Here is a 14,084-nt window from a genome sequence, read left to right on the forward strand (position 1 = left end):
AACGTTTCCTGACTCGCTCCTCCAAAACACCTCAAAGTGGCTCAATAATATTTAGATCTGGTGACTGTGCAGGCCATGGGAGATGTTCAACTTCACTTTCATGTTTATCAAACCAATCTTTCACCAGTCTTGCTGTGTGTATTGGTGCATTGTTATCCTGATACATGGCACCGCCTTCAGGATACAATGTTTGAACCATTGGATGCACGTGGTCCTCAAGAATGGTTCGGTAGTCCTTGGCAGTGACGCGCCCATCTAGCACAAGTATTGGGCCAAGGGAATGCCATGATATGGCAGCCCAAACCATCACTGATCCACCCCCATGCTTCACTCTGGGCATGCAACAGTCTGGGTGGTACGCTTCTTTGGGGCTTCTCCACACCGTAACTCTCTGTGGGGAAAACAGTAAAGGTGGACTCATCAGAGAACAATATATGTTTCACATTGTCCACAGCCCAAGATTTGCGCTCCTTGCACCATTGAAACCGACGTTTGGCATTGGCATGAGTGACCAAAGGTTTGGCTATAGCAGCCCGGCCGTGTATCTTGACCCTGTGGAGCTCCCGATGGACAGTTCTGGTGGAAACAGGAGAGCTGAGGTGCACATTTAATTCTGCCGTGATTTGGGCAGCCGTGGTTTTATGTTTTTCGGATACAATCCGGGTTAGCACCCGAACATCCCTTTCAGACAGCTTCCTCTTGCGTCCACAGTTAATCCTGTTGGATGTGGTTCGTCCTTCTTGGTGGTATGCTGACATTACCCTGGATACCGTGGCTCTTGATACATCACAAAGACTTGCTGTCTTGGTCACAGATGCGCCAGCAAGACGTGCACCAACAATTTGTCCTCTTTTGAACTCTGGTATGTCACCCATAATGTTGTGTGCATTTCAATATTTTGAGCAAAACTGTGCTCTTACCCTGCTAATTGAACCTTCATACTCTGCTCTTACTGGTGCAATGTGCAATCAATGAAGACTGGCTACCAGGCTGGTCCAATTTAGCCATGAAACCTCCCACACTAAAATGACAGGTGTTTCACTTTCATTGTCCAACCCCTGTACATTGCTTGTAGTAGTAGTTTGCCACTCTTCCTTATCAGCTAGATTTGTAAAATAGACAATTAATACAAGTCCCGTTAACAGATTCTCCCAACTGAGCTGTGGAACTCTGCAGCTCCTCCAAAGTTACCTTGGACCTGTGGGCTGCTTCTCTGATTAATACTCTCTTTGCCTTGCCTGTTAGTTTAGGTGTATGGCCATGCCTTGGTAGCTCTGCCGTTGAGTCATACTATTTTCATTTTCAGATAATGGATTTAACAGAGCTCAGTGAGATTTATAAAGCTTATGATATTGTTTTATACCCTAATCCTGCTTTAAACCTCTCCGAAAGCTTTATCCCTGGCCTGTATGGTGTGTTCCTTGGTCTTCATGATGCTGTTTGGTCACTTATGTTCTCTTCTCAGAACAGCTGCAGCTCTCAGTCCTTCAGGCTTAGCATGGGTGAGAGCCTGACCTTTTTATCCAAAATAGCAAAAGATGTGGTTTTATTGGTAAAGATGACACACCAGACACAGTCTCAAACTATTAGCTCATCAATGAAAAGGTTGAGACACCGTGACTCCAAACCTGTTGCAGAGTGGATGAAACAGATTAGTATGCTAAGGAAATTCCTTTCATGACTTCTGCCTTATTAAAACTGTAGGATTTGTGGAAACAAGTCCAATTTTTATTAGGAAGTTAATCGAGTCTATAGTTAAAAGGTTATGAATATGCTTTGGAAAGTCAAAGAGTAACTTGCTAAAAGACTTTCAGCCAGCTACAGTAGGTGTGTTCTAATTACAGTTTTGTCTAGGTTTTATGCTTTATTTTGGTTTTTAATAATGTTTTTGTGTCTGTGAAGCAGCTCAAAAAATCAAGCAAAACCATGTTACTGCAGGCACATTTATGTCCATAATAAGTGTAACCATATCCCGTACATTATAACCTGCTGGGATCTCATGAAGTTTAATTTGTGCGGTACAAAACAGTAGAATTACATTCACTATCTCACTCTTCTTTGTTAAGGTAAGGCAAAGTGACTTTATTAATACCCTTTTGTAGATTAGTCTTGCAGACAAGAGGAGCACCAGCATCTGTTTGAATGTATAAATATGTAAATAAAATCAACACAGCCATACATACCAAACACATTTGCCAAACATTCATTAAAACAATAAGACTGGACATGGAACTTCATAGCAGAAAGCGAAACAAAACAAATTAAAAGATCTCCAATTAAGATTGATTTAAAAACAAAACTGCAGCCGTCACAAAACCATTTCCGTAACGTCTAGTCTTTATACTAGGGACCTCATATCTACAACCAAACTGAACTTGTCAAACAAAGGATGGTTTTCATCCCGGTGGATGGAGCCGCCCAACCGCTGTAACTGTCTGGTGTACAGTAACTCCCGCTCCATCTGAGACTCCCCAATGAGCTGGCCTGATCAGTTAACCAGTTGGTTCAGTCAGTTCCTCTTCTTTAGAGGCAGGTCCCAAATGACTCAAAAAAAGCTCTGTAAAACAGTCTCATCTTGGTTTTTTCAATTAGAAAACTAGACAGCTTCCATAGACAGTATTGGTGCTGATGTCCTTTCATGGACACATACTGATTGTCTTTTTAAACTTGGTTTTGAATCACTGATTGTGCCAAGATATTTGTAAGATTGCAGCTGTTTTTTTACTTATGTCTTTCTTCACTCAGTCTATAAACTCTAATCAATTTTTGCACAGCCTATTTTGAATGTTTGGGGACAAATTTATTTCTTTTTATTTGTATTTTCATTTGAAATAAATAAATGAATAAATAAATAAATAGATTTTTGCTGCCAAAATGTTTTTAAAATTATATTCAAAAACTATGTAGTTATTTAGTATGTATATTAGCTAAATTGTGGCATATCTACGACTGTTCAAAGTCCTTCCCATACTAAGATTAGTCTGAGTGGAAAATGCATCAGTCAGCATTGGTAAAGTCCATGCCCAGCTTGGCTGCATTAACACTGGAAGAAGAATTTGCAATCATAGTCTATAAGGGTTTAAATCCCTCAGTCAGTTGTTTAGCCATATTGTCTTTAAATCTGCTTCAAACACTTAAACATTTTCTTTATGTATTCCTTCCAGTGGGTGAAGCCAGGAACCTGATTCCAATGGATCCAAATGGTTTATCAGACCCATATGTCAAACTCAAGCTCATCCCAGACCCAAAGAACGAGACCAAACAGAAGACCAGGACCATCCGTTCCTCTCTCAATCCTTGTTGGAACGAATCATTCACCTTGTGAATAAATTTTCTCTTTTAGAAAATTAATTCAAAGCTAGATCTAAATCAAAATGTAAACATTTTTAACAGTTTTTCCATTGTGTGTGTCTAAGCAGTAAGCTGAAAGCATCAGATAAGGACCGACGTCTGTCCATTGAGATATGGGACTGGGACAGAACCACCCGGAATGACTTCATGGGCTCCATGTCTTTTGGTGTTTCTGAGCTCATCAAGGCTCCCCACTGTGGATGGTCAGTTTTCTCATTACCACCCAAACTTTTGCAACTTGCGTTTGATCACTTTCAATGATTAGTGCTTTACATTTATATTTTTGTAGCACTGACATAACCTCATACTTTAAATCAAATCATTCAGCTTTATTCATGTAGCATCTTTCAAGCAGAGATGCTCTTATAAGCGTAATGCATCACAGAGAAAAAGCAAAACAGCGTTTGCTAAGTAAAAACTCAAACCGAACATCCTTTAAGAACAGTGGTTTCATAGTTTTTGCCAGGGGTCATAGCTGCCATATAATTACCCTGATTCTGTAATGTCAACTTCTGAGACCAATTTCAGTACCAATAAAAATAGCTCAATGGGCCAAACTGGGTACAAAATTCATCATGTGATTTATAAAATGTGGGACATACAAGCAATCTGGTGTTGGTAATTTTTTTTATTCAGACACTGCACACTTAATTGTGGCTTCTGACAGAAAATATGCAACATGGATGATCGAAAAACAGTGGAACAGACACATTTCTGTCTGTTTTTAAAGTGACGGCGAAAAAAAGATGGTTTTTTATTCATAATAGTCATTTGTTGATTATTTCACTCAGAGTGTTTTTGGGTATGAATACAGCTGTTCGTCACAGAATGTTTCAACCCCACCATGGGCCTGTTTCATTCCTGCTTCGGTATCAAACGGTTTATAGTTATTTTTTATAATCCATTTATAGCCTGATATAAGGAAACGTGGTTATGCGACTTCAGTTTCATTAGAGTTAACTGGTCCAAATTGTAATCAGAATCACAATCAGTTGAAATACGGTGTAATATAAAGTTTCCAGAGAATAATATGTAGATAAATATGTGAGATTTAGGTATTTTTATGACTGCTTTTCTTAATAATTTTCTAAAATACTTATCTGACAACAATAAAGTCCTTAAAGTCTTTTTTGATAGTAAATTTACCAAAAATAAAGAGTTATACTTATGTATGGTCCTAAGCCCTTAGACCCATATACAGTGCCTTGCGAAAGTATTCGGCCCCCTTGAACCTTTCAACCTCTTGCCACATTTCAGGCTTCAAACATAAAGATATAAAATTCTAACTTTTTGTGAAGAATCAACAACAAGTGGGACACAATCGTGAAGTGGAATGAAATTTATTGGATGTGTCAAACTTTTTTAACAAATAAAAAACTGCAATATTATTCGGCCCCCTTGCGTTAATACTTTGTAGCGCCAACCTTCACTGCAATTACAGCTGCAAGTCTCTTGGGGTTTGTCTCTATCAGTTTTGCACATCGAGAGACTGAAATTCTTGCCCATTCTTCCTTGCAAAACAGCTCAAGCTCAGTGAGGTTGGATGGAGAGCGTTCGTGAACAGCAGCCTTCAGCTCTTTCCAAAGATTCTCGATTGGATTCAGGTCTGGACTTTGACTTGGCCATTCCAACATCTGGATACGTTTATTTGTGAACCATTCCATTGTAGATTTGGCTTTATGTTTAGGATCATTGTCTTGTTGGAAGATAAATCTCCATCCCAGTCTCAGGTCTCTTGCAGACTCCAACAGGTTTTCTTCCAGTATGGTCCTGTATTTGGCCCCATCCATCTTCCCATCAATTTTGACCATCTTCCCTGTCCCTGCTGACGAAAAGCAGGCCCAAACCATGATGCTGCCACCACCATGTTTGACAGTGGGGATGGTGTGTTCAGGGTGATGAGCTGTGTTGCTTTTACGCCAAACATATCATTTTGCATTGTGACCAAACAGTTTGATTTTGGTTTCATCTGACCAGAGCACCTTCTTCTACATGTTTGGTGTGTCTCCCAGGTGGCTTGTGGCAAACTTTAAACGAGACTTTTTATGGATATCTTTGAGAAATGGCTTTCTTCTTGCCACTCTTCCATAAAGGCCAGATTTGTGCAGTGTACGACTGATTGTTGTCCTATGGACAGACTCTCCCACCTCAGCTGTAGATCTCTGCAGTTCATCCAGAGTGATCATGGGCCTCTTGGCTGCATCTCTGATCAGTCTTCTCCTTGTTCGAGATGAAAGTTTAGAGGGACGACCGGGTCTTAGTAGATTTGCAGTGGTCTGATACTCCTTCCATTTCAATATGATTGCTTGCACAGTGCTCCTTGGGAGGTTTAAAGCTTTGGAAATCTTTTTGTATCCAAATCCAGCTTTAAACGTCTCCACAACAGTATCTCGGACCTGCCTGGTGTGTTCCTTGGTCTTCATGATGCTCTCTGCACTTTGAACAGAACCCTGAGACTATCACAGAGCAGGTGCATTTATACGGAGACTTGGTTACACACAGGTGGATTATATTTATCATCATCAGTCATTTGGGACAACATTGGATCATTCAGAGATCCTCACTGAACTTCTGGAGTGAGTTTGCTGCACTGAAAGTAAAGGGGCCGAATAATATTGCACGCCCCACTTTTCAGTTTTTTATTTGTTAAAAAGTTTGACGCATCCAATAAATTTCATTCCATCTTCACGATTGTGTCCCACTTGTTGATTCTTCACAAAACATTAGAATTTTATATCTTTATGTTTGAAGCCTGAAATGTGGCAAGAGGTTGAGAAGTTCAAGGGGGCCGAATACTTGCGCAAGGCACTGTACACTCATGATGCTATAAACCACCAAAATAAACCCTTCTTTCCCGTACAATATGATGCAGAAGTGCACAGGCAAAATGAAGTCCCTCTTTGTTGCACATGCCCATCATAGTTCGCGCTGCTGATCCAACATAGATCCATTCCCTCATCAGGACCCCCAAGGAATGGATGGCCTATATTAAAATGTGTACATCCCTGGTCTCCTACTGAAATGTCTTGGCATCCAGTACTCCCATTAGGAAAGCACCTGTCCTTTCATGGCTGTGGAGTGTCAGGTTAGATTTTGGCATAACTCTGCTATGACATGCCTTGACAGATGAAGCCAACTTAATAGTCACTTATTTCTCTGCATAAGAAATCAGTTTGAGTTAGAAAATCCTCCCCTTTTGTTTACATCTACACATGAGTGGTTAATGTTTATATCTCCTTACAAACAAAACATGATCTTTCTGTATTTAATGTTCACCGTTGCTAGAAGTACAGCCGTGTGAGAAATTATGAGCTTAGTCACAGCTGTCTAAACATTTTTCCTATTTCAGGGTTTTGTTTAATATAAACATTTTATTTGTATTATATAAATGATATTATATAAGTATTTTTTATTGCATTGTTTATTGTCATACAAATTAAGGATACACTGAGTAAAACAGATGCAAACACTGTCATCTGCTACCAAGTCCAGTCACCCAAAGACAACACATGTTGAAGCCAGTTACTTCTCTCTGTGGTTCTGTCGGATCAGTTGTTTCTCACTTTGAACAGTAGCATTCCTAATTTGCCTTAAACAACTTCTGTTGAAAAAGGAAATCAAGGAAATTCCAGTGTGTGAAATGTTGGCAGTCAGCTTGGAAACTACTACTGTTTGTGTGTTTGGCTGCAGTTTTTACTTTAAATTACACTTCATTAGACATTAAAGAAGAGACAGATGCAATCTGGCAAGAGCGTGCAGCATTTCAAACTTGCAGAAAATAGAAATTAAGTACTTCTAATTGAAGTAAGCAGAAATATAAAGACTTACATGTGTGTGGGTGGACAGAGGGGAGAAGGCAAAGGAGATTAATTAAAATTAATTAGTCAATATGTTAAGTTATGCAAAGCAAATGACCTTTTTTCCATATTTTGCCTACCACGTTTTTCTCTCTTAGGTACAAGCTCCTGAACCAGGAGGAAGGAGAATACTACAATGTTCCCATTCCCGAGGTGGACGATGTCAACCTGGAGCTTCGACAAAAGTTTGAGGTGGGCAGGAGTGTCAAGTCGATTTTCTTTTTTGGAAAAAAAAAATCACAAATGTCTTTTGGACCTGCTCACATACACTTCAACAAATAACGTCCTTCTCTTTCTTGTCGCATTGCAAAATTCATGCTGTTTCCACGTCTTCTTTCCTCCAGTGTTACAGAGACACAAATGAAAATGAATCAAATTAGCTTTAATATGATACTTAGAATATAAGGTGTTACTTAGATTATCTACTTGACATTTTTATTATTATTTTTTGCATTGCAGTGTCTTTCCTGGTGCAGACTTTGAACAAAAGGGACCTGCAAAAGATGTCTCATCTTCCTTTCTTTGCAAATACAGGACCAACATTGGGACGTCATGACTGCAGACTGTCAGGATCCACTCTGCATCATATCCAAATTTTTTAAGTTTCACTTTCACCTGCATATAACAAAATTATTCTGTACATTTAGGGTGGTCACAACTGATAACTTGATAGATGCAACTTTGTTGAAGTCAGTTACTGATACATGACATCTCCTTAACAGCTACTCGTACATATATATAATACAATGATGATAATAGTTGCTTAGATACGTATAACCGTGGCTTTTTCTAAGATGATAATGCAAACATAAAAGTGGAAGAGCACAACATGTTTATCACTGCAAGCTGACGTAATTGACTGAACTTGAAGTGCTTTGTACATTTTTGTCACAAGGCTGTCAAGAGTGCCTGTGTGAGAATTATTCATCCTGTTTATAAGCCTGTCGTACTACACATAGGTACAAAACATTACAATGAATAAAACAATATTCATTCCAATTATAAAAATGGGATGTGTACGGTGGGGGGCTTCATACTGTCCATTATCACTGCTGGTTCCCCACATTTAGATTGTTGTGGCTGATGCAACAATATAATCCTCTCCATTTTCAAACAAATACAGTGCCAGTCACATTTACTGGCATCTCTGATAAAGATCAATCCATCAGTCTTTATCTATAAACACTTTTTATATACAGTTAAGACAACAGGAACTGTGTTACAAAAGATAAAAAGGAAGCAACAAAAAACAAAAATTTGCTAAATAGGGATGAAAAAAGTACAGATATATGTAGTTAATCAAGGTGATGTTGAAGGACCAAGGAAACACAGTTGTGTTAATTATGATAATTATGATGTGATACAGAGGCCCATTTTTTATAGTCACTGGCCTCTAGGCTGGACGAGGACTGAAATTTATCTTGCCACCACTAACAACAAGCAGCATGGGAATGAAGGGATAAATAATCTTCAAAGCTCATTGTTAGGGGGGACCAAGGCTCCATGCTCTCTAGTGTCAGATGACACTAGAGAGCATTTAACAGCAAACATTAATTTTCTGGCATGAAACCACAAATGGATAGATGAAAAAGCACCTTATGCCCACTGTTAAGTACAGTGGTGGATCTATGATACTGTGGGCGTATTTCTCTTCTAAAGACCTAGGGAACCTTGTACTCTTTTGACATTTCAAACAAAGTCAGGTGGACTCTACCAGTAAATTGAAAATGGATTCTCGTTTTCCATTACTATTACATTCATCAGTATAATGATGCAAAACATATGACCAAATCAACAGAGAAATTGTTTAGCAACACAAGTTCAACTTCTTTCATTGCCATCAAAATCCATAGACCTAAATCATATAGAAAATCTTTGGGTGCCCTAAAGAGAGGAGATCCCAAAAGGACTCAGGATTCTGGAGGATCTAGAAAGTTTGCGTAAAGAGGAATTGTCAAAAATCCTTCTCCCTGTATCCGTCAACCGTAAGAAATTTCATAGAAAGAAACCTAAGTATTGTTGCAAAAGATTTACATAGAAGCAGGTGGACCAATAATTTGGCCTCTGACTTTTTCTCCCTGACTAAACATTCTTAAATTACTGATTGTAGAATTGCAAAAGTTTCAGTGCAAAGTTTTGCAGCTGCAAAAGAAACATACACACATCTCTACAACACAGGTTATGCAGATATAGCAAACTGGAAATGTCTAAGCCAAAGAGGGCTCTAGTCTGGGTTCCAGAACCATTGATTTTAATGTTTTTGCAGCTTTAACCCAGTTCACATTCCTTTTTCATAATGCCTCCTACAGCATTTGGAGATCCTACTTCTACTTTCCTACTTCTACTTTGCTGCAATTACTCTTTTTATTTCTACTTAACAGATAAAAATCAAAAAGAATTTAGTATACTGACTTAATGTTCGCTGTAAAGTTGTTTTGCTGACCGGTTCACACAATTCTTTTAATCAGTATAAACAAAGTTGCAGATCTTTCCCATCAAATCTAAGGAAACAAACTGCAGCCAGTTATTGCCTTCTAGTTGTTGCTTTGTTGACTGCAGGTATTTGTCAGTGAGGTTCTTGTATAACATGCAGCCTTATTTAAAACTCACAGCCTCTCCAAAGACATGAGCACAAAGAGGACGCTGCATTGAGGAGTGCAAATCTGGTTGTGACTTATATGGGAAGAGTTGTGAGAGACAGAAGGTCGTTTTATTAAACTCCAGCTCTTAGTGCAAGTGTGAGTGCAAGTGCGATTGCAGCCTTTAATACTGAGTGTAAATGTCTTCTCCTCACAACACTCCCTGATGAACTGAGTTTTAATTTTGTTCTTTTCTTCACTGTACAAACCGACCAACCTTGGCTTTCTCTGTCGTCACGCAACCTCTGGTTGCCATGGAAACTGGGGTGGGATGCAAAAGATGTGATTGTTCTTTTAGGTTTTAGTATTTTCTAGTCATAAGAGTAATAACTTGTCATGTTTTTGCCGACGTGTGTCAGCCAGACTTGCACACTAATCGCTGAGCCCACTAATGGGTGAGTTTCTTCTCTCTTCTAGGCCTGCCAGCTAAATATCTACTATCTCAAGGTAGCTCCCCTGCCTGCTTCTTGTGTTTCTCTCATGTTTCGGCTTGCATCTCACTTATTCACTTGATGGACTGGGATTGTTTGTGGATCTCTGCTGGGACTCCACAAATAAATCTGATTTACTAACAAAGGTCTTCTGCAGAATACACCTGTACCCAATTAATTTGTTTTTTAAATCATATCACAAATTTACCCACTATTCTTACTTGATAAGTACTATTACACTTTAATAAAATACACAATCCAAACCTATTATGTAGAGAAATTATGTCACTATAGGAGTCTACATGAAAGCAAAACTTAAATTTGCTCTACATTTGTTTGTCCTTAAAGGAGTTCAGAAATTGTACAAAAGTATTTACATTTCTAAATGAACAATTGACAAAAGGAGAGGGTAATTTTTTTAGCTATTTCTACAAGGTGAAATTGTTTCAATATTTCTAAGATCTATATATTATAGTTGAATGGGAAATATGCCATCTTTTTTACAACTGTTCCTTTTCCCTGGTGTCTGACCTCAAAATTCATTACTATGTCCAATACTTAGAAATATGTTAAAAAGAATTAAAAAAAACAGACAGTTGGAAGTAGTGACTGTGTTTTTAAACTTGGACATCAAAACATAACTCAAAAGCAACACGATAGATCAAAATAGTATCATCACCACTCTCATTTGCATATGCATCAGCACTCCCATTTCTCTCAACACCTGTGTCACCAAAATGGCTAACTTGTACTGGAGAGCCATACAGTGGTTACACAAGCCTCACTTTTTTCCACTTAATAAGTATGTTATAGTTGTGAGGGATCATTGCACTACAGTAATGTAGGCTTCAAAAGGTTATTATAAGGAAAATATTTGTCATGCCACTCAACCCTATGAATTTGTTCAAGCCAAGTATTTTATCTTCGTGGATGCAAGTAAAAATGCTGATACACAATCAGACAGAAACTGCAGTTAAATTACCCTTTACACATTTGTCTCAGACACTGAGAGAAAAACACTCCTGAAAGTTGTAGATATTTATCATGCAAAAAGAAGTAGAGCTTTGAGAGAGTGTTTACTGATTTAATATGATCTTCGGACATCAGTAGAGGTTTTGTACCCAAATAGGATAAATGAAGAGTAAAAACAGTTGTCTCAGTGGTATGGCTGCTGACTCACTGCGATCTGTTCTAGCCCTCACCTTTATGTGGACCCTTCTTTAAATTCAAGAGTCCAGTTTTAAATAATCTTGCCCCACAAAGTATTTTCAATAAGTTCACCTGTAATATTCTACAGAATTCACAAATGTTTCCAGCATAAATTGTCTTTTCATCAAAAGTGCTCATAATATTTTGTTTTCTGTCACCAGTAGGTGGTGCGCATTTATTTCATATATTTACATTAAAAAGTTATTTTTTATCATAAAAGCAATCTGTTAGACCCTTTTCCAGACCTGGAAAAGCGTCAGTAGAAGGTGGGTAGAAGGGAGTGCAGTTACAGACTCAATGTCATCTTCCATAAAGTGGAAGTGTGTTTTTGGTTTTAAGGCGTGACTCAAAATGTTTTGTCAGAAAGTGCATTTTAAAATGACTTATTTGCTTTAAACAGCTATGAAAAGGCTGACTGGAATTTGTTTTTGCATTTAATAACATTTTTCGATTAACTGGCTCCTAAATATGATTAAATTTGGCCTTTAGGTCAGATTTGAAGAACTGGGGAAATGTTCAATCAAGTACCGTAACATAACCAAAACAGGCTCAAAAACATCATAAGAAATATATTTATAATCAAGACAGGAACAATCCTAATCACAATTTCCCTTTTTCAGCTTCACTGCTTTAACTGTTAATACAAAAACTCTGCCTATTAAACACACAAAAACCAAACAGCATTGTTGTTAGTAAATTTGTGGAGCTCTCTGGCCTCTGGTTTCGGGGCATTACCTTTACCTTCCGATGCACAGCCACGGGCCAGCAGAACTTCACATCCGCTCCTCACTGGGTGATTATCATCCTTCTACTAGTCGGATCAGGACTATAGAAGGCTGTCTGAGCATTAAGCATGGAACAACAATAATTATTGTAAATGTTTGACTGGATACTCACAGGTTCTTAGTGTGCCTGCTGTGTTTGCAGTATATGTGTGTGTGCCGGATGTTTCCACACAGTGGCACTGTTATATTTCTTTTAAGTCTCATGTTTGGCTGCACTGCATCTGATTGAATGAAGTGGCCAAAGTATTTGTTTCAAGTGAATCTTTAGATGTTGATTGTGTTAAACGTTTATGTAATATATTTGTATATGAAGAAATATTCATGCATTTTTCTGTTGTAAGTCTATTCCCAAAGTGACCACTAGGTGTCTCTTAAATAAAATGGGGTAATAATGAGTAATAAAATGACGCTACTGACATATTATGATGAGCAGCATTCTCATTAAAAGGCAACAGAATAAACACTCGATGAGTACTTAAAAGCTTAAAATTAATAAATTGCTAAAGCTTGGAATAAGCAACAGAAAGGCATCTGTTGACATAATATGGCTGAGCTCATTGTACAGAATATTCAAATTTTGACAAATATTTCTAATGCAGAATGTTTGGAGACTATTCCTTTAGTGGTGCTAAAAGTTTTTATCTGAGTTGTCATTCTAAATATTTGAAGTCCTGTAGAGATTTCTACAGACCTGATAAGGTGAACAACGCAAGAAAAAAGAAGGATGAAAAGCTGGAATGTCTAGAAGTAGGAGACTTGAAGTGTCTCATTAAGGTCAATGCTTGATGAATAATGGCACAAGCTGACGTGTGGATGCAGTGTGACAGTTCTGCAGGAAAAGTGTGCTTTGCATTTATGCAGCATCAAATATTAAAGCAGACATTGTCTCGCAAAGGTATTTAAGCCGCAAAGGCTTTTCTAATTCTTTTCGTATTACAACCACAAACCTCAATGCATTTTATTTGGATCAATAAGCATTAAGCAACACAAATTAGTGTATAATTATGACATGGGAGGAAATTTTGTAGCGTATTTTTTCACTTTAAGTTTAAATACCTGACTATCATGGTTATAGCTCTCATTGTCCCACCACTCGCCTGTTTTCTGGGCCACACCTGACAGAAGCAGGAACTATGATAGGTGCTACTGGGAACCTTAATTGTCTGGTGTTTTCTTTCTCCTTTTTTTTAAGATGTTTGGCAAACTAATCATTATACCAGCAAGGATCCTTAAAATGCTGTGTACCCTTGCTGAACAGTGTGTTGGCACTTTACTAAAAGCTACCAACGGTGTGATGTTGCTTAATGTCTTTGAGGATGTCTGAAAACAACAAAGAAGTCAGACAGTCCCGGAGTTAAACAAGTCAGTAGATACAATGTATTGCAAAGGTTCTCATACCATTTAAACTTTTTCAAATTCTGTCACATTACTACAAACTGTGTGCATTTGTATTAAGCCCCTGTAAATCTATGATACTATATCATATCACTCCTTTTATTTTTACATTGTTATTATTTCTTATGGCACCATGTTTTATTCAGTTGTTAATTAATATCAGGCAAAAGTTTATTTTATGTCGTTTTAAGAGGTATAATTTTACCAGATCATAAAACATTTTTTTGTTGAATTTCTACCTTGTTTTAGCCCAATAGACAACTATGCAACAATACTTTATTCAACTTTTTAATGGCTGATATTAATGTGTCCTGCATCCATTGTTTTGTTTGTTACTCACAGAAATGTGGAAGCTCATAATTATTGTTTTATTCTTTATAGAAAAACATAATATATGCAGTTAAAACATCCACATTT

The 14,084-nt window shown here is 37.8% G+C and overlaps 1 protein-coding gene across 2 annotated transcripts in view; it reads left to right on the forward strand.

The window, feature by feature from the left end:
- The window catches only part of LOC124864797 (protein kinase C alpha type-like), a 157,904-nt gene that overhangs the window by 122,771 nt on the left and 21,049 nt on the right, over positions 1-14,084 (forward strand). The window contains exons 6-9 of one of the 2 annotated variants that reach the window (XM_047359707.1): positions 3,165-3,321; positions 3,420-3,554; positions 7,307-7,400; positions 10,265-10,294. In XM_047359707.1, the coding sequence (XP_047215663.1) occupies positions 3,165-3,321; positions 3,420-3,554; positions 7,307-7,400; positions 10,265-10,294 (416 nt within the window). The remainder of the gene's footprint in view (positions 1-3,164; positions 3,322-3,419; positions 3,555-7,306; positions 7,401-10,264; positions 10,295-14,084) is intronic. The other variant, XM_047359708.1, reaches the window with a different exon arrangement.

This window comes from Girardinichthys multiradiatus, chromosome Y (assembly GCF_021462225.1).
Source record: "Girardinichthys multiradiatus isolate DD_20200921_A chromosome Y, DD_fGirMul_XY1, whole genome shotgun sequence".
NCBI classification, from domain to species: Eukaryota; Metazoa; Chordata; class Actinopteri; order Cyprinodontiformes; family Goodeidae; genus Girardinichthys; species Girardinichthys multiradiatus.